The following is a 24704-nucleotide window of genomic DNA, read 5'->3' as shown; positions in this document are numbered from 1 at the left end:
AGATATTCTCAAACAGCAGTTGGCAAAAGCTTTGTACCAATCAGTGGGATGAAGCGGATGAAAATTCAACCTGCATGGCCATGGGCTACTATGACAACGGCGTCTTTGCTAATTACACATGGTACGCAGAACGTGGCAATGCTTCAGAGATTTCCACCGATTACAACTGTACCATTCCGACCAGATGTCAAAACAACTTGGAAAAGAAACAACAAATTTGCAAAGGTAATAATGAATTGCACTCATTTCATATCCACACGATCTCCAAAGAGGGTAACTTGATAGATTTACTCACACTCCGGAGATTAAAACTTTCCTGAGATCAATGATAGCCCATCTTCGGGTATCTTTAGGTTCTAAAAAGGTATGTATCGCTTTACACCCTGAGACGATTATAGTTGAGTTGCTGCCGAAAGAAGAACCTAACTGCGCAGTTATGCATTTGGGTTTCATGAACTTCAAGTTCATAACCTCCAAACCCTTTAATAAGTTTCCTTAAAACTTTTACATCCTCCTAGTTTCCTTTTTTCTCTCTCTTTCGTGCAACTAAGGAATTCTACAATTTTCACTCTACTTATACTTAACTAAACGCCTTTTTCTTGATAATTCCATGAGAAATGCTTTAAAAATGACGTTCTAGTTTAAAATGTAAATCACCCTATTGTGCTCTCCGAAAGGAAACGTTTTTAGGCCAAGAAGACACGTCTTGAATGTTCCAACATTTTTTTAAAAAAAAAATCTTGTTTCACAATTTAAAGCACAGTCACGAAGCAATGTAAAAGAGGTTCGTCGTAAAACATCGCTGCAAGGAAACTATGTAAATGTCGTGAACTACATCGGACAAAGAACGATACATCCAATGTACGAATACAGAATAATTTACACACAGAATTTCCCTTAAAACTAAACACTTAGACTGGCATGAACTATTTATCATTTCGTGATTTAAAGGCATTCTTGATTGTTGATAACTAGTGTTTTCCATCTTAATGGATTAAAATTTTTGTAATTTCATAAGTTCCTGTTCGCTTGAATGGCGCAAATGTGGAGTATGGAGGAAGAGTGGAAGTATTTTACAAGGGGAAATGGGCAAAGATATGTAGGAATAAATGGGACTTTAATGATGTCAAAGTTATTTGTCGTCAACTGGGCTTTGAAGAGGCTTTAGCGGAATTTATTGGATCAGACATAAAGACTAAGGGAATACCTTTTGCAATGTTCGATGTCTCTTGCACTGGAGAGGAGTTTGAACTTGCATCATGCGATCGCATCGATGGAAAGTTAAATATTCCACCTCAATGTCATTCGGATGACAAGGGTTCTCAAGCATTGTGTCAACCAAGTAAGTAACTAAATTTCTAGGTCTTATTAGTTATTCTGATTTTCGAGGTTGTCTTTCTTCTTCCCACTGACCCTCTAAAGTAGAAGGTTAGGGTTAAGGATGATATGACTTGGTTTAGGGCGACATGAGTCGGCTTAAAATGACGTAGATGATTTTGATTTTATCAACCGAGTTGATAGTGTAAATTTGCCCCCGTAAAGAGTTTCAAAGCTAAATTTCGAGCGTTAGCCCCTCGTCATGGCGGGTGTTGTAGTCCCCCACCGACGCAGCACCACAGTTTCTTAAAGAACTTACCCTCCTTATGGATGATTCACCTTGGTCTTGAGGTGAAATGATGTTAGCTAGGGTGTACAAGACTTTCATGAAGGTAATATGACTGGTCATGAGATCACCTGACTTCAGTTAAGGGTTACCTTATGGCTAACATGATTTTGTTTGGAGTAATGTCACTTGGTTTAAAATACGACATAGTTAAAAAAAATTCCTCAATTTAAGCTTTAGCACAGGCAAATATGTTCAACTTTTCTATCTCTTCTTGTAGTGTTAAGTACAACAGATTTGATTTATTTTGATAACATGTTCTAAACTGAACTATTTTTTTTACAGAAAACCAGAAAGTGTTGGATAGAGATGAACTCTATTTTGATATTGGTAGCAAGGAAAAGCTTCACTGCTCCATACACAATAAAACCAATCATGCTAGATGGGTCATCAATGGGCTAAAGCTTGAGATAACAAACTCTTCTTCTCGAAGGATCAGGGCTGAAGACAATGGTGATCTGGTCATTGATGATGTGCAACTGTCTGATGGAGGAGTATATGAATGCCAGAGATTGGAATATGTTCAATATTACATTGTCTACATTAATGGTATGAAAGCACATCTTTTTATCTTGTAGAAATAGGCTTAACAATGCCATGTAAGACAAGGACACTTCTGACCTTTCAACAGTATAGCTATGATATTGGTGCTTTTCATTACTGCTTTCAACAGCAAGATTTACTCGGAAGACGTTGTACCAACAAACCTTTATTGCGCACACGTCTGGCATTATAAGCTGTGGTGCTGATGGAACACCAAGTCCACAGATTTCTTGGAGTAAGAAAGGAGGAAAGTCCTTAGACCCGAAACGGTTCACTCAAGTATCCAACGGCAGCCTGCGTATTGGTTTTGTAAAGCCCGAAGACAATGGAACATTCATCTGTACTATGAAACAAACTAAAGGACTACTAGGGAGGGTCACAAGCAGAGATAAAAACATACTAGTGACAGTTATAAGTGAGTAACTAATAATATATAGGAAGTCATAAAGTCAGTTCTTCAAATATAATTAATTTAATTTACTCAGTTTCAAAACCTTTTCGCTGTTCATATCCGGAGCCATGTGAGGCGACATTTTATCGTGAATATGTTTGTTGTTTACAGTGGTTTGAAAGTAGGGTGTCATGTAAAAAAAAATTTTACTTAAGCTATTTGTCAACAATGTAGTTTCCTCGTCATAACTCAAAGTAACTTTGATTAAGTTTACAGTTTCTTTTCAAACTGGTAATGTGCTTAAAATGACTTCGGTTGGTCAAGGTGACGAATTCACTTTCTGAATGCAGTATAATCGTTTGTCTCGGCATTAAGTTATTTTGGATGTGGATGGTGACTTTTTGACTGCATATTGTGTCTTCTTCGTGTTATAAGGTCGGTAGATATGCATAACCTTATGAAACACTCTGTTTGACTGTGATTGGCCAGAATCCCACACAGGCCTCGATGGCACACTTTGACTAAATGTTCTGTCGGAGTCCACTGTCGCAAAGTTATTATGTCTTGTGTTTCTTGTGGTCCGCATCCATGTTTCCGGGATGTCTACCCCAATGTCCAATTTATGTTGTAACATGCAAAGTCTTAAGTGGATGGCCTCTTTTACCCTGCGTGTATAATAATAGCATCACAATCAATGTACTCTACTTAAGTCCAGAGCAGGTGGTTTCCAGGTGTCTTCTGAAACTGCATGTCTTAGCATGTCGTTTCTCCATCTGCCATATTACTCGTTTAACCATTACTTGCATAGGTCTGCTTGTTCCGCTGATGTAAACTTTGCCTTACTCACAGGGAATCTTTTAAACCTCGGGCTCTTGTTTTAAAGATGCAGTGCCATGGATGGCGAGTGAATTGTTACTATTTGTAACATCAGTGAAGTGAATGGAATGCTTTCGGTTCTTCAAATACTGTAGCAAGCTATCAGCGTTTTCGCGAACCAAGATTATAGGATGATAAGGCTATGGATTGCTCCTATAACTCTATAGCAGTAACAGCAGAGACCATACTCCCCATGGCTGCGCCTTCTGTCTTTCGTAAACTGGTCCGAGATAATAGGAGTATATAGACCTCAATACGAAGTTATGTCCGCGATCTGACAAATGATTATATTTCATATCAAGCGTTAGTGTCATTGTCAAATGTTAATTAAGTTATGGCGTTTAATGTGTTCAGTGTAAATGATATTGGAATACCTCCGATTTTCCAAGGATATGTTATTTATTTACCTCTTAGTTCGACCAAAAGTGGATATTTCTGGAGCAAGCAATCCCATCATAGAAGGAAACAGTGTGAATTTGACGTGTAAAGTTGTGGAGGGTCGGCCTGAACCTCAGATCACCTGGCTCAAAAATAAAACATTCCATAGACAGAGTTTGTCTCTCTTCTTTTCTGAGATAACAAAGGAGGACGAAGGGCGGTACACTTGTAAGGCAGAGAATGCAGCAGGCTTTGACACCAAAGACATTGACATTTCTGTAAAAGGTGTGTTCGTCAAGTGTACAGTATTTCTTTACACAACTTGATTAGTTATTTATTGCGAAGAACTGGAAAGTCTTTACACTTGTTCGTTTGTTCCTGCTCTAAAAATATGATGGTTTCACGGCTAAGCTAGTAATATAGCCTGACTAACATGGTTTTTTGAAGCATTTGTTTAATATGATCAAAAAATGGTTCATCGTTTTCTTCTTTTCAAATTGTTATTTATTAATTTGTTTAAACTTATTATTTTTCTTTTTGTGGGTGTGGGGGGGGGGGGGCCGTTGGGTGGCTTCTTATTTTGCAATTTGTATTTATATGCTTACTTTGCAGTTCCACCCCGTGTTAGTGATGAGTTTAGAAATCTCACCATTGCATTGAACTCCACATTTACAAAAAAGTGTTACTTGAGAGGTGACCCACAAGTATATGTCAACTGGACCAAGGATGGAGTGCTTCTTACTAAAAACAACAGCCTGGTTATTAGACCAGTGACGTTTAAATATAAAGGCTATTATGAATGTACTGCTAGAAATGATTATGGAAAAGCAAACTCTTCCTTCTGGATCGATGTCACAGGTAAACTCTATATTGTAGTTTATGTCACCTATCAAACTTGCAACTTAACAAAGCGTTTGTTTTTTAAGCTTAAGCCAAATTTAAATAGACCTATTTTTTTCTCTCTTTTCATCCATTTCCTTAAAAATATCGACGATTAAGGAACTAAGGAGTCATGATCTAATAGTAAATTTTCATTAGTGCTAAAGGTAGTTCATCAATTAGCTTTGAATGTGTCATTACCTAAATATTAAGGATTGAAGCTGGAGAGTGATTTTAAAGGAACATTCATATAACTTGCTTCAAATTACCAACAATAGTACTCTATTTTTTTTTTTAGAAAAGGGGACCTGAACACGTACAGTTGATTCTGACTTACACACACCCAGATTATTATTGAGGCTAAATCCGTGACCAAAGAAATAATTAAAAACACCTCCCGCTCTTAAGATATTGCAAATCCTGTGGTCCACGATAACATTTTTATCCGTGAACTTATATTAAAACACACAATTTGGAAACGACAAATAACAGATTTTCTTTCCTTTTTTTGATTTCAGAATACAAATGTTTTACATTGTTTGATCATCATCGCCTAATAACTTTTCGAATTCAATATATCCTGTTAAAAACAGGAAAGTGATAGTCATTGAACATATGTTTTTTAACATCACACTCAACAACCAACAAGAAAAGGATGAAAGTTACTGGGAGGCGAAGAAAACCTTTGAAAAAAATTGACCTTGATCAAAAATAGGCTTGAACATCGCGTTTTTTGTTTTGATTTTTTGTCGTTGTTGTTTATTCGTCGTTTTATCAAAGGTTGGATAAATGGAGTTAAACTGGACTACACAAACCTAATTAACTTTGTATTTTTTTAAATTCAAGTATCACCCCAGATTATAGAGCCTCCGATAAACCAGTCTGTTACCGAGGGAAACTCTGTGAACTTCAGTTGCCGAGCCTCAGGTGTGCCAACACCAATATTAGTCTGGGTTTTTAATGATGCTGACCTGCCATCTGGTATCAATCAATTCAATCACGAAGGAGAATCATTCCTGAAACTTTTAAGCGTCACAAAAAGGATGGAAGGGACTTACAAGTGTGGGGCGAAAAATAAAGCAAATACAACTAGTTCCTCTGCAACACTACGTGTTTACGGTAAGTTCAATGATAATGACGATAACGATGATGATGACGCTGACCGTGACGATGACGCCGACGATAACGTAACGCTGATATTTAGATGATGCTGACGATGAGGGTGACGAACGAGGACCATGATTTTAATCAATTGCTTTTTCTTAACGTAGGAAAAGCCTCTGCTCAAATTTTTCCAGATCAGTATCCAGCAGTCACAACAGGAGACAACCTCACATTGACCTGCAACGTCAACGAAGAAACAATGAATGTAACTTGGAAAAAAGATGGAGACTCACCACCCGAAAGAGCAAAGATTGATACACGATTCGATGACGAAAAAAGTACATTTGTTATAACTGAAGTTGTGAAGGAGGACAGTGGTGTGTATTCTTGTGAGGCACGTAACAAGCTCGGTTTTGTTGCCCGTTCCTTTGTAAAAATAAACGTCAAAGGTAAGCTGCTATTACCGTTGTGTCTTAAAAAAACATACAACTTTACCGATTAAAAAATATATATCGAAATAGATTAAAACTATTTTCTGGTTAAAGACGAAACAAATATGGGTCACCTGACCATTTACATGAAATTTCCTTGCATCGCTCTATGACATTCAGGTATTTCGTTTTTAAGAGCAGGTGTCAATCACGGTCCAAACAACTTGAATTTTATTAGTACTTTTACTACCGTCGAGATTTGTCTAATGGCCATATATTTATCTTACACAATTAGCTATGCAAGTGCCACGAGCTATGCAAAGTTTCAACACTTTGTGGTATTACATTGGTGGATCAGTGGCGGCAGCGATTCTCATTTCCCCAATTGCCTGGTATTTTTGCAAGCGTCGAAGGACAGGTGATGTCCATTTTTCTTTGTTATTTCAGATTTCTTTGTCTGAAAGTAAAAGAAGGAAATATTTAAACTTATTTTGCATGTTTGCTGGGGGGGAGGGGGATGGGGGAACACTGAGCTAAGAGTCTTGCAGTAGAAATATTTTTGGAAGAATTACTGGCGTGTGGCCAAATATATGCCAATTGTACATTTTTTTCACATCTGTATAAACTACACTATTACATGTATATGGTATCATCATTATAATTTCCGTTACTGTTGACGGTTTTGATAATAATTATCAATACAGCAAATATCACGTTCCTCCTAATTTGTGCTTATTCAAATAATACTGCCATTACACAGAAATTATTTTAGAATATTCGATTTGATAAATTAATGCAAAGTTTTACCTTCTTTATCTCCTTCATTTCATTATTTGGAATTGCAGTTATGGCTCTGTAAGTCAACTATTTTACCTTTTATTTATCAAATTCATAAAAAAAACACCATTACCTTCCTCATGGGTCACCACCTTGCACGATGACGATAACAAAAATCATATCGCAGTGACTTTACTTTTATCGTGTATATGATGCATTATTAACATTCATCAAGTGCTGTTAGAATCGGCTTCATTAGTTCCTTTGTTTAATTTTTTATCTCAATAGTATCTTCTATCTATTCTCGGTTTGATTAATTTATAGATTTATGCTTTGAAATGCACGTAAAATTTTCTGATTTTAAAACCAACTGTTTCTTGTTTAATTTTAACAAACGACGAAGCTATTGTTGAAATTCATCCGATTGACAAAATTTATTTAAATAACAATAATTACTAATATGTTTTGTAATAATTTATACTCCTGGTTTAGTAAAAACATTATTTTCTCACTATCGGCAAGAGAGATTATCTCGCCAATCAAGTCATCCTGGGAAATCAATTTTTTTCCTTCTGATTTCTCTTTTCTTTTTATCACTTTTCTTTGTTTTGAACCTGAAAGTATACAATGTTAATTTCCAATACTTAGTCCTGACCAAGAGCAGGCAATTCAGATGGATTCATTGAATATAGAGGTAGATGAGTGGGAGGTTGCGGTGAACCGTGTCCTGCTTCAAGACGTCATTGGACGAGGGAAGTTCGGAGCCGTGTGGAGAGCTCTCCTGAGTTCACCAAATGGATAACCTGGAAATCGGACAGAGGCCGCTAAATGTTTCACGCGTAAGCCTCCTTCTGTTCGTTCTATTAATACATATGTCGATCTCAGGGGCAGTTATAAAAGTGTTTTACTTAGGGAGAGGCGGAAGGGGGGAAGAGTGGTCCAAAATTACTTCTTGACCAACGCACACCTCCATCTTCTTAACTCAAGGTTACGCACGGGAAAAAAAAAAAAGGCGGCGGGGGGGGGGGGAAGGGAGGGAGGACAGAGTAACATATAACATTATCAACCAGTTTGGCAGTAAAAGTGATCCTGGCATCGCTGTTATCCTGCAATAGTTCTTGTTTCCAACAAGTAATATAAAAGGTCACAGGTATGGCATGGGTTAGTGGGAGGGGGGTGAGTTTGGCAATCTGCAAGCTTGGGGGGGGGGTGACTTGGGCAATCTGGAGTGATTTGGGCAATCTGCTAGCTGCGAAAATTATCATCCAAATGGTAATAAGAAGATGCAAGGTTCGAAGCTTTACTGGACTCTTTCTGGTTTGAACGTGCATGGAACAAATGTATTAATCAAAACGTGTCTCTGTCAATGTATACTTTTGTTGTAGCCACTGCTGGAGAGGAAGGAAGGAAATGTTTGATGAGAGAAATTGAGCTGGGGAAACTTATCGGTGAAAACGTTTCGCCAAACATTGTAAAGTTCATGGGCTGCGTTACGATAGAAAGTAAGTACTAAGCGTACAGCACCTTTTCTAGGTATATGTTATTAACGATACTAGAAATGCTGAATGAACCCTCTTAGGACCTCTTAAGATGAGTTCTGTAACTAGGATATTAATGATGCCAAGTTTTTCTTTTTTTGTGTGGTAACCAGACTGTTTTTCTTCGAGAGCATGTATCCATCGACAGTTCATTAAGATCTCGGTCGGATAGCTTGAAATCTCGTTAACGGGGTTAAGCGGCTTTCTCCCTTTACCCTATAACAAATTTTTGAAAGTAAATTCTGATGAAGGTAGGTCCTAAAAGAATGAGTCCTTCGTGTAAGCTAAACTGCTTTATGAAGAAAGCCATCAGCAATTTTATCTTTGATATACAGTAAGGGGCCTTGACATGGGGTTTATTTGCTTTTTCTTTTGTTTTACGTCACTTAAGTTCACCCCATACTCATCATGGAGTACTTGCCATGTGGTGACCTACTTGGCTACCTGAGAAAATGCCGAGGAGTGAGGGATCGGTATTATCTTGGTGAGGGAAGAGCTCAGGATTTGAACAACTACGATCTTGTATTGTTTGCCAAACAAATCGCCTCCGGCATGGTGTTCCTTGGAACGCGAGGGGTAAGTAGAATACTTGTCACGTGTCAATTCTAACTCAGAAAAATCTTTCAGAGATTTAAACATTTTATTTTTCAATAGCTCGGATTTTGGCCAACATTTATGAGTGCTTTTGAATTAGATAAACCTCCTTCTTGGCATTAGAAGGTCACTGCAGATGTCAAAAAAAAAAAAAAAGAGTGAGCCAGATGACATGAGAATGAGGTTCATAATAATTCGGTTGCTCAACCTAAAAAAATCCCAGCTATGCTTATCTGGGATGTTATAAAATTTAGCCTAAAAAATTCCATGAACCTGTCAAAGATCAAGTATGCGCTGATAGTTTGTTTTGGCTAGTCGTGTGTAGTGTAAATTATCTGCGCTGTATATATATATATATATATATATATATATATATATAAGAACCTTATTGCAACACTTTGAAAAAAACAAAGGAAAAAATAGAACTCCCTAGAAATTTGTAAAAGGAAACAAAGAGAAAACCATCTTGTCTTTTTATTTTTTGGAACACAACGGGTCCTCTTATCATAATTATTGTGATTATCGTTATTTTTGTTGTTATAAAAAATGAATTTTTTTCTGATGAAGAAAGTAGAAATCTTGGTTTTGTCAGCATTAAATCATTACATAGGACTGCCTTAGTTTTAGCTCTTTTATTGTTCGAACATCCTCAGACATTTGATTCAGCGGTGTGCTTTATAAGTTTAAACCTATCGTTTCTTACCATTTATATTCTGGGTCCTTATCTTCTGATAGATCATCCATCGTGACCTGGCGGCTCGAAACATTCTCCTCGATAACAACTATGTTTGCAAAGTGACGGACTTTGGTATGGCATATCAAAGCTTCAAGTATGGCCGCGGAAATGCCAAAAAGGTAGAAAACACTTTTTGTTGCTTTAGTGGGGAAACAAGTTGTAAGCATTAGCATATTCTCTGCATAAAGTTAATGTACCTCGACTACCAACAGGGTTTCATAGCTCACTTTTACTCACAAGAAAAAAGCAAAACAAAGCAGAGTTAGAAATTAACAGAATAAGTACTCTAGCCTGGGCACCGGGATATGTCAATTTCACTAACTTTTTTTGTAGAAAGTCTTGTAAAAGGAGTTAAGTTTTCTGTTTTCCGTGACAGCTTTGCGAAGGCTAACATTGGATTGACTTATTAGGGAACGACTGATATAGTTTTTTTTTCGCATTTTAACATATTTATGTTATGTAGCTTCATTCTTTTCAAAGATGGCTTTGAAAAAAAGTGTACATGTGCTTTGTACGGCAAAAATTTATTGGTTTTTTTCTAGGGATGTTTGCCGATCAAATGGACCGCACCGGAGATTCTGCTGGGAGAACTTGCTGGACTTTCCGCCCTGAGTGATGTGTATGTATAGATACGTATATTAATCCACCAACCTAAGAAAATGATTACTTTTGGATTTTTCTGCATCATTTCACGTCCAAAATTCACTCAGCGATTAACTGTAGAATTTCTGATATGCTCTCGTCAGGTGGTCCTATGGAATCGTTCTGTATGAGATAGTTACCCTTGGTAAGCCAAGCTATGTTCAGTCAATACATTTAACGCTTAGAAAAGCAATGTGCAAGCGCTATAGAAGTAACACCATTTTTGTTACTATTATTTTAATAAAGATTTGTTTTTACTTACTCCTTGGCCATTCATCGCTGTAAAATTCTTTAAGCTAATTCTTCAGTTCTTACGTAATGTTCCGTTCTGTAATTTAGTTGTGACACGGTCACTGTAGAGTTGATATATTAAGAAATGTGACATGCTCTTGTTTTTATCCTTTGACAGGAGGAATTCCGTACGACGGATGGTCAGAAGGCATGGTGGTTGCAGAGGTCACAAAGGGATATCAGATGCCAAAGCCCGATCATGTTGATAACAAACTGTGAGTTGCACTTTTTAAGAATAATACCAACGTGTTCCTAAAAATAACTTAAGATCCAAGACGACATATTTACCGTTCTCATTGCTGAAATCTTTGCAATAAAGCAATTGGACTACAATCATATCAGTAGGTTTCCGTTATGTGAATGTGAACCAGGAGCATACCACAGTCAGCTGAGACACGGCGTGGACAGTTATGACATCAAAATGTATTTGAAAAACATCAAAGCGGGTGAAGAAAGTGCGTTATGTTGGACGTCCCAGAACAAACTTGAACCATTGCCTATACTATTTTCAATAAAAGGACAAACCTGAACCATTGCCTATACTATTTTCAATAAAAGGTTCCTGTAGGAGGACCTTATTGGAATACTTTGCACAATCCACAAAAAAATTAGTTAAGAGAAGACCATCATTGTTAAATTTCAGGTATGATATCATGAAAAGGTGCTGGAATCGTATCCCTGACTTCCGTCCTCCTTTTAAAAACCTGCGACAAAGAATGGACACATACATTCGTGAAGAGGTTCGTTTCTAGAATTGACAACTTCCCAATATTTTATGCATTTTAACGGACTCGAAAACTTTTCAAACTTCTTACCTTGCCTCCATGTGTAAGGAGCAATACTTGGTAGCCTTGGTTTTATTTCCGTTCGCTCCATAAAAGCTTCAGCTGAGACCATTCATAATTCTGGTAAGAGACATTTTCCAGCCCGTCAGGCCATTTACGAGCATTTCCACTCGCTGGCTGCTTCTGTTATTTACGGCGGTTGTGATCGTCCCTAGGGCATAAATCTACTCAGTTCTACCCACCTACCTGCAACTTCTCTATTTTCAGAGAGGAAATAAGGAATGCACTTAGTTTATCCGCGACCTTAAACCAAAGAGATTCTCAGTATTCCGGGGAAGTGATCGCACTTTTCAGCTTGACTTTACTGTGTTTTAGCGCTTTGGGGCTAATGTGTAACCCTCATTTGTTACTTTCTTTTAAGACATATTTGGAACTTCTTGACATGGGCGCTTATGACAAGGCGAAATACTCCCGGGTTGAAGATCTCGGAAATGAAGATGCAGGACCAAGTGAGGAAGTTGCAAAGAAGGCTTCCACTAAGAGATTGGGAAAATGGGCCAGTGACCGTCGTTAGGGTACATAATCGTCACTTCTCCGTGCTAAACTAAGTGTAGGTTTGTGTGAGCTAAATTTCTCTCAGTATCAATATTAAAAGAATATGTGAAAGCTTTGTCCTTGATTAACAAAATAATAATAAAAGCACAAAAACCAATGAATTAATTCTTAAAGGATGCCAATAAGAAATAATTTAATTGGTTTGAGAATAAGGAAATTTGGATAGATATGAATTAACCTTCCGTAATCGATTAAATCAGAAGAGAAAGAAAGGAAGAAACAAAAAGCAACCTACTTGAAAAACCGCTCGTTTATGCCGATAGCTGTACTTGGCGAGCTTTTCATTGTTGTATTGTGAAGGCATTTAGTAAATTTGTTTGTGGCAGACCTAATAAGAGATCTCCTAACGGCGATATGAAATTTGGTAAAATTTTTTAGTTTGGTAATGAATTAGTCGTGTGGTATTAACGAGCACTTATCACTTAACGAAGTATCTTCTTTAAATTACATATTGCATCACTTCTAGTGATTTGTTTAACTTTCAAGTTACCTTTATTTGAAAACAAGCGAGAGCATTGTTATTGACATTTACCGTTTTGCTGCTAGTATCAAATGCTTTTGTCATAAACGGAGAGAACCGTCTTAATAGAGTGTGAGTTAATTCAAATTAATATTTTCTTAAGTGTTTTCGATGCGTATGAGAAAAAAAAACGCCATGTAAAGGGTTCATACTGTGGTAGACGGAAACTATTTTATTATGGTAAATGGAATGCTTGTTTAAAAACTGGACGAAATGAGAGCACGTATGAGCGTTTAATTTTGTACACTATCCAAACACAATAAGTTGTATTAAAATTAATGTAAAACACTCTATTTAATATCTGCAATAAAAAGATTAGAGGCTTATCTTATGACTATTTATTGATTATCAAGTCAGTTTAGATTGAAACCATTCCGTATCCTCATTAAGTTTTTGGATGACGTCATCAGACTTGGGCGATGGCCGCATCTATGAAATAGCAGCTTCATGTATATCACTAATTGAGATATCCACATTCTCAACTTTTCACACTTACGGACGAAGCTATAGCTGGTCGCGTCTTTGACGCATGCTTTATCGGTCTGTTTAGAACTGCGTGTTTGTCTAGGGGAATCTTCGAGTTTGTCATCACGATAACAAAGGAGTCAGTTAGGATTTGTCGATGTTTTGCAGTTATAAAATACACCAGCGCTCGAGGAAACAACATTTTTTTAACTGATTCGATAATTTCTAGATGCAACAGAAGGATAAGTTGTAAATGCCTCTCTTATCAAGGTGCTGATCCACTGTATTGCTGAAGTGTTTCAATCCAGATTGACTAACCATGGCATTTATCTCCCCGATTTATCTTTCCTCTGATATAATACTATGCGGGCTAAAAAAAAGCGGTGTTCTTGTTAGTTTATTTTCTAGCCCCTCATTATGATAAAAAAAAGTGTTAAAACTTTTCAGCGCTGGCTGTAGAAGAGTTTTTGCAAGGGGATTAAAAGAACAGTCCAGGTGTGGGGAGGGAAGGGAAGAATTGGCGAGGTCTGGAACCTGGGGACGACGTTCTCACAACTGGCGATACGATGCTAGTCAGTGGTATCTTCAAGCAGCTGAGGACCTTCGTTGTTGTTCTTGATGTTTTGGGCAAATTTTCGAAGACATTGAATCTTTCCTTCTTCGGAAGAAGTGTGCGATATCAGCATCAGTTGAAATTATACTCTTTTGAGCGTGACTGATAATTTTTAACTACTTCGAGTTTAGACATCAGCAGTCGATAGTGTACACGTGATAACAGTGAATTAGTAAATCAAGACGCCAGAATCGTATGGGCTTCTCTTATATCTTCTCTTGAAGTTGCCAGGTATGACTGCTTGCCCCACCATTTTTTCCCTAACGTTTCAACCTCCTCTGTTTCGCGTAAAAATAAAAAAGAAAGTCATCTTCAACTCGTGTTTGAACCTGTAATTTCTTATAACTTTTCCTCTTTTGGCTATTATTCTTTCATGATTGTCCTCTGGCTGGAAATACACGGCGTTCTTTTTGTTATTTAAAGCCCCCACGGACAAACGTCTTTGTAATTAAGTTATCATGCTTTAGCCATGTTAGCAGCCGAAGGGACGAGATGTAAACGTGGAATGCGAACTCTTGCATCTACGGGATTATAATTGAATCAATATATCTTTGAAGGTGGAAAACCACTTTCCCATTTTTTCTTTAGTCAATCTTGTAAATGTTTCTTTTCAAGCTAGAGTTGCAATCTCGATTCCCGGGTTGATACACGCGCATGCGATAAACACCAAACCAAATAGGATCTTTTCTTTCTTTATTCCTTTTCCTATTCCTTGGGGCGTTATTATATCGAAGCGGTCAACTGAAATTATTACGTAAAGAAATCACTTAAGTATTGTGATCATAGCTTAAGAATAATTTCGATTTTGGAAACCAGCACGTGGCAGTTAAAGGAACCAAAAGAAAAGTAAAAACGAGCGATAAATTTCGCTTTGAGTAACGACTAGGAGCTAGATAACATAATCACAAAACAAGTTATTGCTTTCCAACGTTCACGGGTCTTGATTACTTTATCGAGGATTACAGTCTAACTTGTCTTCTATTCAAAAACGATCTTGATCACACGGGGTCTTATCTTGAACTGAAACGCTAACTATAATTTTCTGTCTAAAAAGAACTAATCATGGATCGTCAACCTAACCAGAAAATATTTCGCTGCTTTTCTCGGAAGCGATAACACCTAGCTTCAACGGAAGCAGTTACATATCTTAGTTTTCTCTTTCAGGAACGAATTTCACCACGTCAAACTGGGTTTTCAATAGCACAAGGGAAGCTAAAGCATTGTGTTTTATTTGTCAATTTAATTATTTTTTAATTATTTTTATTGCCCAGGTGATTTTCATCATCTTTTTCTCTCGTTATGCGATAAATCCGCCGAAACCATCTTTCAAAATAGCTTAGATGACGAAAAAAAAGGTTGACACAAAATTTGCGCTTCCATCATTCGATAATTTGGGTGGCAAATACCTTTCCTAGGAGTAAGGTTTCTTAGCTAAGTTTTTATTTTCCATTTTCATTACTTTAACTGAGCTCGAATCTCAGATTTTTCCCCTCATGATCGAAATAACCGATTGACACAATTTTAGCAGGTAATTTAGTGTTAACAACTGAGTTGAAAACGTAAATTAGCCACCATAAAGGGTAAAAAAGCTGACGTTTCGAGCGTTAGCCCTTCGTCAGAGCGATTAGAGGAATTGTGGGTTGTGTGTGGATTTATATGTAGAAAGTGGAGCTACGCCATTGGTGGAAATATGGTGACGAGAAAACAGGAATAAATTAGTTGAATGAAAAGCGCTCGTTGATTCCGTGGGGATTAAGGATGCCAATTTGGAATATAAATTTTTGTTCTAGTGTTTTACGGCTATCCAAACAGCCTAGATATAAGGAAAGGCCGCAAACTGCCATATGTTGTTTAGAATGATAAGGAAGATTAAAGTGTCTAGCGACTGGTTTGGATGCGTCCTTGTCATTTCTTTCCACATCGCGAAGGTGTTCTCGGAATCGGTCACCCAGTCGTCGTCCTGTTTCGCCGATGTATAACTTATTGCAATAAGTGCAAGTTATGCAGTAAATAACATTGGCGGAGGTACACGTAAAGTGATCAATGATCTTAATGGATCTTTTGGGTCCCGATATTTTCTCTACGTTATGAATGAAAGGACAAGTTTTGCATCGTGAGCGAGCGCATTTAAAAGTTCCAGATTGGTCATTGGTTTGAAATGAACTCCTGACTAAAAAGTTGCCTATGTTTTTGTCACGTTTGAATGAAATAAGTGGGGGTTGCGAAAAGATATTGCCAGTCTCTGAATCGTTTTGGAGTAATTTAAAATTTTTAAGAATGGTAGATTTAACTGCGTGGTTGTGAGGGTGAAATGTAAGAGTAAATGGAATGCGGTCAGTGTTCTCCTTCTCGGCCGTTTGTAGTGCTGCATGTCGATCGATTTGTTGGGCACGGTGGTAGCCCGCTTGAACGACAGAAACAGGATAGCCACGTTTATCGAAAAACTGGCACATTGCCTCTGATTTTTCGGAAAAATCAGAGTCGTCACTACATAAATGACTGAGAAACTGTGAAAAAGGTATGGAGTTCTTGACGTGTGATGGATGCGAGGATGAATACAACAAGTAACTATGTGAATATGTAGGTTTGTAGTAAACACTAGTACATAAGCCGTTGCCTTCAATTGAAATTTTGATGTCTAGAAAAGCCAAAGAAGTGTCGAAAATTTCCTAGGTATATTTAAGAGCCGGATGAAAGGAATTGACGGCGGTTATAAATTGAGTGAGCTCCTCTTTGGTAGAGGAGGTAGCGCCGATGCAATCGTCAATGTTGCGGCCGTAGAGTTCAGGTTTTGGGCCGTGGTATTGGCTAAAAAATTGATGTTCGATAAAACCTACAAAAAGATTGGCGTAGCTGGGTCCTCATTACCACTCCTAGAACTTCGTGTATTTACTTTTTACCTAAAATCCACAAACCTAACAACCCAGGTCGACCCATCGTCTCTGCCTGCAGTTGTCCCACTGAACTTATTTCCAGCTATTTAGACAAAATTATAGCACCTATCGTCAAAACTTTACCGTCTTACATTAAGGACAGCCAACACGCACTTGAAATTTTTCGTGACTTTAGTTTCCTCGACCAAAACAAACTTATTTTCACCATGGATATAACATCTCTTTACACTGTCATTCCCAATGACGAAGGTCTCCGGGCCCTCAAACATTCGATCGACGCACTGTTAAGGAACCTTGCTCTGAAACACTACTCCGTCTGGTCGAACTAGTACTCACACTCAATTGCTTTTCATTCGGTGGTAACTACTACAAACAAACTAATGGCGTGGCTATGGGTACTAAAATGGGACCCAGCTACGCCAATCTTTTTGTAGGTTTTATTGAACATCAATTTTTTAGTAAAAAACATAAACAAAACAAGACAAAAACAAACAACAAGGAAAATGAAAGAGGCTGTTAAGCAAGCTGGCTGAACTGCGCCGTTTTGTGCTAAACATCTAGATTTTTGTAATTTTGACAATGATAACCTAAAATTCACTTTTTTCCTGGCAGACTCAATATTCAAAGAACACAACGTTGCGTGAAATAAAGAATCAGCTTTTTTAGAGCCGAGGTTATCCCGTCAACCAAGTTTTCAGATATTTTATGCTGACTTCTTCAAACAATAGAGACTAGGAAGCTACAGACCCAAAAATGTTGACGTCCTCGCAGGCTGATAACGGTAGGAAAGCCACCTTCACAAATGGCGCCTGGAAGTGTCCTAAAAATAGCTAACGCTACCATTGTTGCTGCTGCAATACTTATGAAAAACACAAAGCACAAACAGCTTTGACATTTTCTATCAATTAAGTGCATATCCCCTTATGACAGAAGTGATGCACTCTTCAATGATGGAGAAAGCCTGGGTTTAATGGATGTTTTCCGATAATTATTATTGCATATCGTCACTATCTGTGTCGCCTTTCGGTGTACGCGCGCGTTGCAGACCTATTTCCTCTATTTTTGCTTTAACCATGGCACTTCATTCTCTTCAGGCTCCACGGTGCAGCCTCCATTCTCGTATCCATCAAGAATTAAACTCACCTTCGCCATCTTATACGCTGCAATCATTTCAATGGCCTTAGTTGGAAACATTTTGGTGATCTATATTCTGTACAAGAGGCCAGAAACAAGAATATTAAGAAGCTTCATGTGCGTCAACCTCGCTGTGGCCGACTTGCTCGTAACAGCTGTTGTCATGCCTCAGTCGATGGAAAAAATCATTTTTGACAATCTGTGGATCGATGTTGTTTTCTTCGTGGCGGTCACAGCGTCCGTCTTCTCTCTAACAGCCGTGGCTTTTGACTTCTTCTTCGGGATTGTCCTTCCAATGCAAAAGTTCCCTCGCCTTGGGAACAAAAAGATCTTGGTTCCCACAATTTGGATCCCCTCAATGTGTCTGATGACTCCATGGCTGATCACAATCAAAGTTAAGAACTCCAGGATAGAATTTAAGTTTACTCAGTTTGGCGAGACTCAAGCAGCTTTGAGAGGTATTTTCTTTACATCGTAGTCATCATCTACTTAGTGCCCCTAGTTACCATGTGCATTCTCTATGGACACGTCTGTCATACACTCCACAGGCAGAAACTGCCGGACATTGCCATCAACAATCACGCAAGAACTTGGGCCCATGCAACCAAGCGTCAAGTTATTCATATGTCGATCGCTGTCGTTGTTGCCTTTGCACTTTGCTGGCTTCCAGCGCATGCGTATCATATGATTTTGGCCATTGACTTCAGTGTCCGTGAATCGCTGCCATATTATATTATGCTGTTATGCTATTGGTGTGGACATGCAAACAGCGTTGTTAACCCATGGCTCCTGATATACCTTAAGAAGAAATTCCGTGCCGCATTTAAGAGAATGATAACTTATCCATTATCGAGAATCTCATTTGCTAGCAAGAATAATGAGAGCGTAAGAAGTGTAACTAGACTGCCTATCAGAGACCCGATTTTCCAAGTAAGAGAACATCACCAGTTTGCAAGTTCTGTGTGAGGATTATTGTTAACTCTTCATAGGTTTTATTATATTCAAGTTGTAACATTTGCAAGCTCATTACAAGTCCAGTAACCAGCAGGCCAAATTAATTGAATTCAGATCGATGGATTACGACTCTGCAGAACGTAATCCACTAAATCAAGGGTTTTGTCTCCATGCAGCATTTGGCTCGCATAATGGTGTAATACATATAATAATATAAAATATAATCATTATCATAGAAAATGTGGATTTTTACCGCCTTGATGTGCAAGTGTTAAAATGAAGAATTGTTTAGAGATCTAGTTGCCTCTCATTTTCGCACTTTTCTTTTCATTTCGGATGCCGTTTGTCAAACATGTCATAAAAAACCTTAGCGATACCCGGCATCTGTCTGGGAATTGAGATCTGGCCCGCACTCGACAGAGTGGAGGAAGTAGAGCCTTCAAAAGAAACAAAACAAAACAAAGATTCACTTTACCATAACAATGCAAATTGCGTTCGAAATGAAATAACTCGTAAAGAAGGAAGGCAATGCTCCACAGCGTCACGGCTCATAAAAGCGTACAGTGTAGACCGAGCCATAAGTTAAAACTGGTGCTTTGTGGACTAGTTTGTCCTAATGGAATTAAGATCACAAATCAAGCCACCTAATCACACCAGTCTTGGGTTACAGTTTGGGATGTTGATCGGTCATCAGGACCGAGATAGACAAGGTAGAATCGGGTCATCAGATTTCACATACGACTAAGCCCTGCGCGTTTTCACGTCAAATCGCAAATTTCACCCGGGTGTGGAGTGGTACACTTACATAGTAACATATTCTCATAGCATTGATACCAAAACAATATTCACACATAAACTAAACGGCAAAGATTCAAGGGAAGTTTAGTGTGAACGAGTCTTAGAGTGATTTCTCAGCAAATGACTTATTTATTGGAAAAGGGTTATTCTTCACGTCTCCTCAAGTAACGCCATGCACACCTACGTGTAGTTTGGCCCTCTTAATATTAAAATCTTCGTACAGCCTTCCAACGATTTCTCTCACATTCTGGGGTCTCAATACATTTAAGTAGCTGCCGCTGATGTAATAAGCGAATGTGCCAGAAAAGGCGTAAGGTGAAACCTAAACACGAGACCCTGCTCAACAAACGGCGGTAGACCGGCTTTTACTGAATCTCCTTCTTACTACACATCTACATATTTTTTTAAAATTTTTTTATATATATGAACTAGCGAAAGGTTTGTGGACAACATTTGTCAAGCATGTGAAAAATAATTTCCCTTTAAAACAGCGTTTACAGTTCCTTTCCGACCCATTCTTGAAACCTTCATATGACCAACGGTAATATGTGACTGAAACAATCCTAACTTTTAAATTCGGGCCACTGAGTTAAGAACAAAACATCTGTAAATCAATTCAAATCACAAATCAAGAAAATGCGCAAAGTGGACATGTGTTGTCAGACTGTGACAAGTTGCTTTGTCCAGTCGTATTATACCGCGAGTCTGAAGGGTGGTGTCCCGAAGATGTATGAACGCCATTGCTTCAAGTTACATTGTATCCATACAGCATCGGGGTCAAAGACTTTAAGACGAGATTTTAGTTTATTCTACCACTGACTAGTCAACCTTGCTCAAATCAACTCTTTCTCTTCCAGTCCAGTTGTTACAAGTAAGAATCTTTCTCCATTTCGTGTTTTTAATCTCCCTTCTTCTTTCACGATCAGTTGTCGACCTCGTTTGAAGAATGCAAGTTACGTTTTGCTTTTCTTGTTTCTTTTCTTTCTTCTTACATCTTCAACAGCCACTTTTTCATTATCTTCCAAATTCGTGTCGGCTGTGAATACCGAAATAAAACGAACATTTAAACAATTGGCACATGACTAGGAAAGGAAAAAAGCAGTTATCTCATTAAAAAAAAAAAACATACGGACCAGAAAACCAGCGGATGGCAGCAGGAAAAGAGAATATAAAAGACAAACAAACAAACAAACAAACAAAACAAAGCAAAAGGAGCCTCAGTTGACACTAGCTCTGTTAAATCACTAATAATACTCTCACTAAAGATCACAAAACGATGTGTTTAGCAACACATCATTTTGTCCCTCAAAATACTCTTGTTTCTCTATTCACTTAATACCTTTGATCCCTGGCATTATAAGGGATCCAGTTTTAGTCGGGTACTTTCCACTAAAACCAGTAGGAATGAGAGGTGTCTTCAGCAAACCAGTAAGTTCCGCTGTAAAATAAAACGGCGCTGATATAGTTTGTATAAAAATTTCACCAATAAATGAAAGGAGCACTTAACACAGCCTAAGCTAACGCTGACCCACACAAGGCTGGAAATCAAGACTGTTTACTACCTTTTCATACTTTCACATAGAACTCAAACGTAAGAACCATGGGAACAATAATCCTCACCCCACCCGACTACTACAAGCTAAATGTAACCCATTTTGATTTCACTAAGATATTATCAGCCTGCAAGATCCATTATTTTTGGTGGGACTGTCAGTACAACCATTGTCTGCCTTAATTAAAGGTTGATTACCTTTCAATTGCTTCAGCTTTACTTGTCGCTCTCTCCTTTCTCCCTGATCTCCGAGATCTTCCAGTCTGTAAAAAGCTCTTTTAAGGAAAATAAAATGAACAGGGCAGTTTATAAAATGTGACATCAAACCTTCAAGACAGTAAAGTTCCAGAACACCAGTTCCGCCCGTTCCGTTGAAATGTTTTCTGACAATAAATGCATTCAAGCCCAAACCACCTAAGACTGATGTTGAGGCTGGTAGTCTAGTTAGTCCCAGACCATGTGATAGCACACAGGAGCGAAGAATGTGCATGTAAATGTATGAATTATCTCATCGAAAAAGATACAAATCTTCGTCAACTTCAATGTCCATGGCTTTGGCAGAGGCAAGTATCCAGTCATTACTTGACTTTTTGCGCCTAAATCTGTGAATATGGTTCGATGGCTTTCATTAAAGGGGGAGTTTAGACAAAGAGAAAGGGAGGGGAGGGGGGGGGAGGGTTGGAAGGAATTGAGAATGAAGGAGAGAACATCCGTAACTGCGTGAACAATTCTTTGTACGAAAAATGCTGCGCTGTCAAGCTCGATTATCAATTTGGGCCTTTTTCTTACGCGAAAAGACAAACAAACAAAACAAAAAACGAAGGGCTAACCAAAAGATAATTGCCATATTTCTCTTTTCCTTTCTTTTTTTTTTCATCTTCACCTACTTGTGTTCTTCTTTGTCAATTTGCTTGGCGAGAGAAATTCTTTTCCTAATGGAGGACATAAAAGACACATCAACTGGAAAGGAGTCTAACTCGTTTCCTGCAACACAAAATTTTAAAAAGAATAAAATCAAGAAAACAAATCTGAACAAAAAAATGAAACAAACAAACGAACGACACGAGAGACTGTAAGTTAACCCTTGAACGCCTATTCATGACTGGCATCTAGTTTCTTCTGACAGCATCACTCCTGAATCAAACATAAAGGTCACGAGAATAAAGGGAACGACCACCTAAAGAAACTCTTGATTGTTAAACAAATTCTCCTTGTTAGTTCCATAGAAAATTCATGGCAAATGGTGTGGAGAAAATGCAAACTGATTTTTAAGGGTGTAAAGGGTGAAATTGTAGTCGGGCTCAGTAAACTCCTAAAGACGATTACGATGTACCTTTTCCTCCTAAAATATTGGTTGCGGCTAAAAGAAATATTTATCAACTAGAGGGGTATCATCTTCGTGCGATGACAAATTTCCTTAACCCTGAGATCCATAAGAGTGACCAACCTCCAACTTCTCCTAACGACTGTCACACCCAAGTAAATATTTTTAAAAGGGTTATAAATGTATCAAATACAAGATATTGGGTGCTTAAAATTATCCTCTAACCTTGTTATCAATTGGGTATCCAATCATTCTCCTGTTAACAAAGCTATCCGTACTCGCATTAAGTATGATCTATGGAGGCAATGGTCCTCGAAATGCTCCGAACGCACACGCAAATCTTTTGGAAGAAATTTCCTTCCAATGGCATGAATCCATGAACGTCAATAAATGTGGTGTTTTGGCAGGGGATTCTGCTTGTTTTTTACCGGACTAATGCACTCGAACGCTTCGCTATTAGCCATTTTGCTAAGGAAAACCCCAGGATAACCCCAACTACGAAAGAACGGAGCAACCATTACACGTCATTAACCCAAAATGCCTTGCGCACCTAAAAAGATGGAGAACGCGGGTAGTTCGAACTTGCCGTGAAGGCCAGTTTTGAAGGCCGAAAAAAATTAACAAGGTTAGAGGTATGATTTTAAGTACCAAATATCTTGAGTTGATACATTTAGAGCCTTTTTAGCAGTATTTGCTTTAGAGCTGCAGGTTCCCTTTCAAGTCACGAGAATAGGAGAAATGATCACCAACTAAAGAAGCTCTTGATTGTTTGACGAGATCTCCATGTTAACACCTTAAGAAATATATAGAGAACAGTATGCATGGAGAATATGCATACTAACGTTAAGGCGTAAAGATTTATCTAACTAAAAAGGAAATTTAGACGAATGGCACCTTAAACTGAGGGGGATTTGCAAATAAACTTTTAGAGTTTGACTGTTAAAGAGATACGTTGGAAATAATAAAGACACATCACCTCCATTAAGCGTCTTCATAATTTTCTTGTATGATCCCATTTCTTCTGGGCCAACAAGAATGACACTCAGACCTTCCCTGTTCGCTCTAACTGTCCGTCCACTGCAGTGAATGTAAAGCTGTTAACAAACACAGAGAAAGAATTTAGGAACGCAGGATCACATTAGATGGTTGCGCTAAAGTTAATACTTACATTGTGGTTACATCATTACACAACAGTTCATTATTAAATGAGATACAACTGAGGACGATAAACAATAACAAACTGATCCTTTCATATAAACTGCATTTGGAGAACAGAGTCAATTTTTTTCCTAAATCAAAACTCATTAACTTAAATGAATTATGTTTTCATTTCGATAGGTGAACGTCACACATTAACTCAAATTGGAAACAAAACAAAGATTTAGAAAGTGAAGATTTAGAAATAAGAAAATACATGCAATAACATAAATTTAGAGGTAAAAAAAGAATTCAGGCGTCAACGGCGTTCGAACTTTACAATCAACATTCTGGTTGAGCTTCTCTTACAGTTGAGACTTGTAGCCCACACCTTGGTCAACGCATGGTTGGTTGAAGCAGTGTGACTTCCGAAGCCTTTTGTCAAGGTAGAGTTTCGCGGAGAACGAAAGCACTGCCGCCAAAAAGCAGTCGCTTCCGTTCCCGCCTGCCGCACAGGCTGACCAACTGCACAAGCTAACTAACCGTACACACATACTTACACGTACTTACATCAAGGTCCTTCGGAACTTAATAGTGACAGCTGGTATGTCCAAACCTTTCGTGGCCACATTTGTAGCCAGAAGTAAGCCACTCGCACTTTGCTTAAATCTAACAGGCAAGAAAAAAATCAGCCAACGTTTCATTTGCTGGTGTAAGTCCTATCTAGCTTTAAATATTCTCTGAGGGAGAAGAGGGGCGGGTTCAATCAGTCAAGGCGATCCAGTTATAGTCTATAAATAAAGGAAATTCCATTGGTCGGTCAATTCGTAAACTATACTCACTGTTTTGATGAAAAAAAATAGTAATAAGATCAGGATGATTCTGATCCAAGGCCACATAGCAAGCGTGTCGCCTAGCGTTTTGCGCAAAGCAAGTTGCGGAGTAAAGAACGTGAAAGACGCAACAGGAAAAAAGCACGTTGTCTACAAAATTAGGTTCCCAATTGTTGCTTTGTTTTGTTGAGTTTTTTGTTTGTTTGTTTGTTTTTTGTTTTGGTTTTAGTTTGTTTC

At 38.1% G+C, this 24704-nt stretch overlaps 2 protein-coding genes, 2 long non-coding RNA genes and 1 pseudogene across 4 annotated transcripts in view; 3 read left to right on the top strand and 2 right to left on the bottom strand.

Annotated features, from left to right (window-relative positions):
- Positions 1-24704, top strand: part of LOC149045275 (uncharacterized) — a 66332-nt gene that overhangs the window by 35844 nt on the left and 5784 nt on the right. The window lies entirely within an intron of this gene.
- LOC149045280 (hemicentin-2-like) lies at positions 1216-10539 on the top strand. Its single transcript, XM_089207720.1, has 12 exons — positions 1216-1342; positions 1949-2212; positions 2337-2621; positions 3888-4136; positions 4464-4709; positions 5577-5849; positions 6002-6283; positions 6561-6683; positions 8428-8544; positions 8972-9156; positions 9910-10029; positions 10453-10539. The coding sequence occupies exons 1-12, from the start codon at positions 1216-1218 to the stop codon at positions 10537-10539; spliced, it is 2358 nt and encodes a 785-aa protein (XP_089063846.1).
- On the top strand, positions 12071-18835 carry LOC149045279 (neuromedin-K receptor-like; annotated as a pseudogene).
- LOC149045278 (uncharacterized) lies at positions 18839-21059 on the bottom strand. Its single transcript, XR_016187202.1, has 2 exons — positions 20961-21059; positions 18839-20657 (listed from the first exon to the last, which is right to left on the bottom strand). It is a non-coding gene; the product is annotated as an uncharacterized LOC149045278 (long non-coding RNA).
- LOC149045277 (ATP-dependent RNA helicase DDX24-like) overlaps positions 21482-24704 on the bottom strand; it is a 3807-nt gene continuing 584 nt past the window's right edge. The window contains exons 2-4 of the mRNA XM_089208165.1: positions 24205-24704; positions 22061-23591; positions 21482-21775 (exon numbers count right to left, since the gene is read on the bottom strand). The exon at positions 24205-24704 is cut by the window's right edge and continues 237 nt beyond it. The gene's annotated coding sequence lies outside the window, so the exon portion shown is untranslated. The remainder of the gene's footprint in view (positions 21776-22060; positions 23592-24204) is intronic.

The sequence above is a fragment of the Pocillopora damicornis genome, chromosome 5 (assembly GCF_964200805.1).
Source record: "Pocillopora damicornis chromosome 5, jaPocDami1.2, whole genome shotgun sequence".
Lineage (NCBI taxonomy): Eukaryota > Metazoa > Cnidaria > Anthozoa > Scleractinia > Pocilloporidae > Pocillopora > Pocillopora damicornis.
This window is presented reverse-complemented; position numbering and strand designations above follow the sequence as displayed.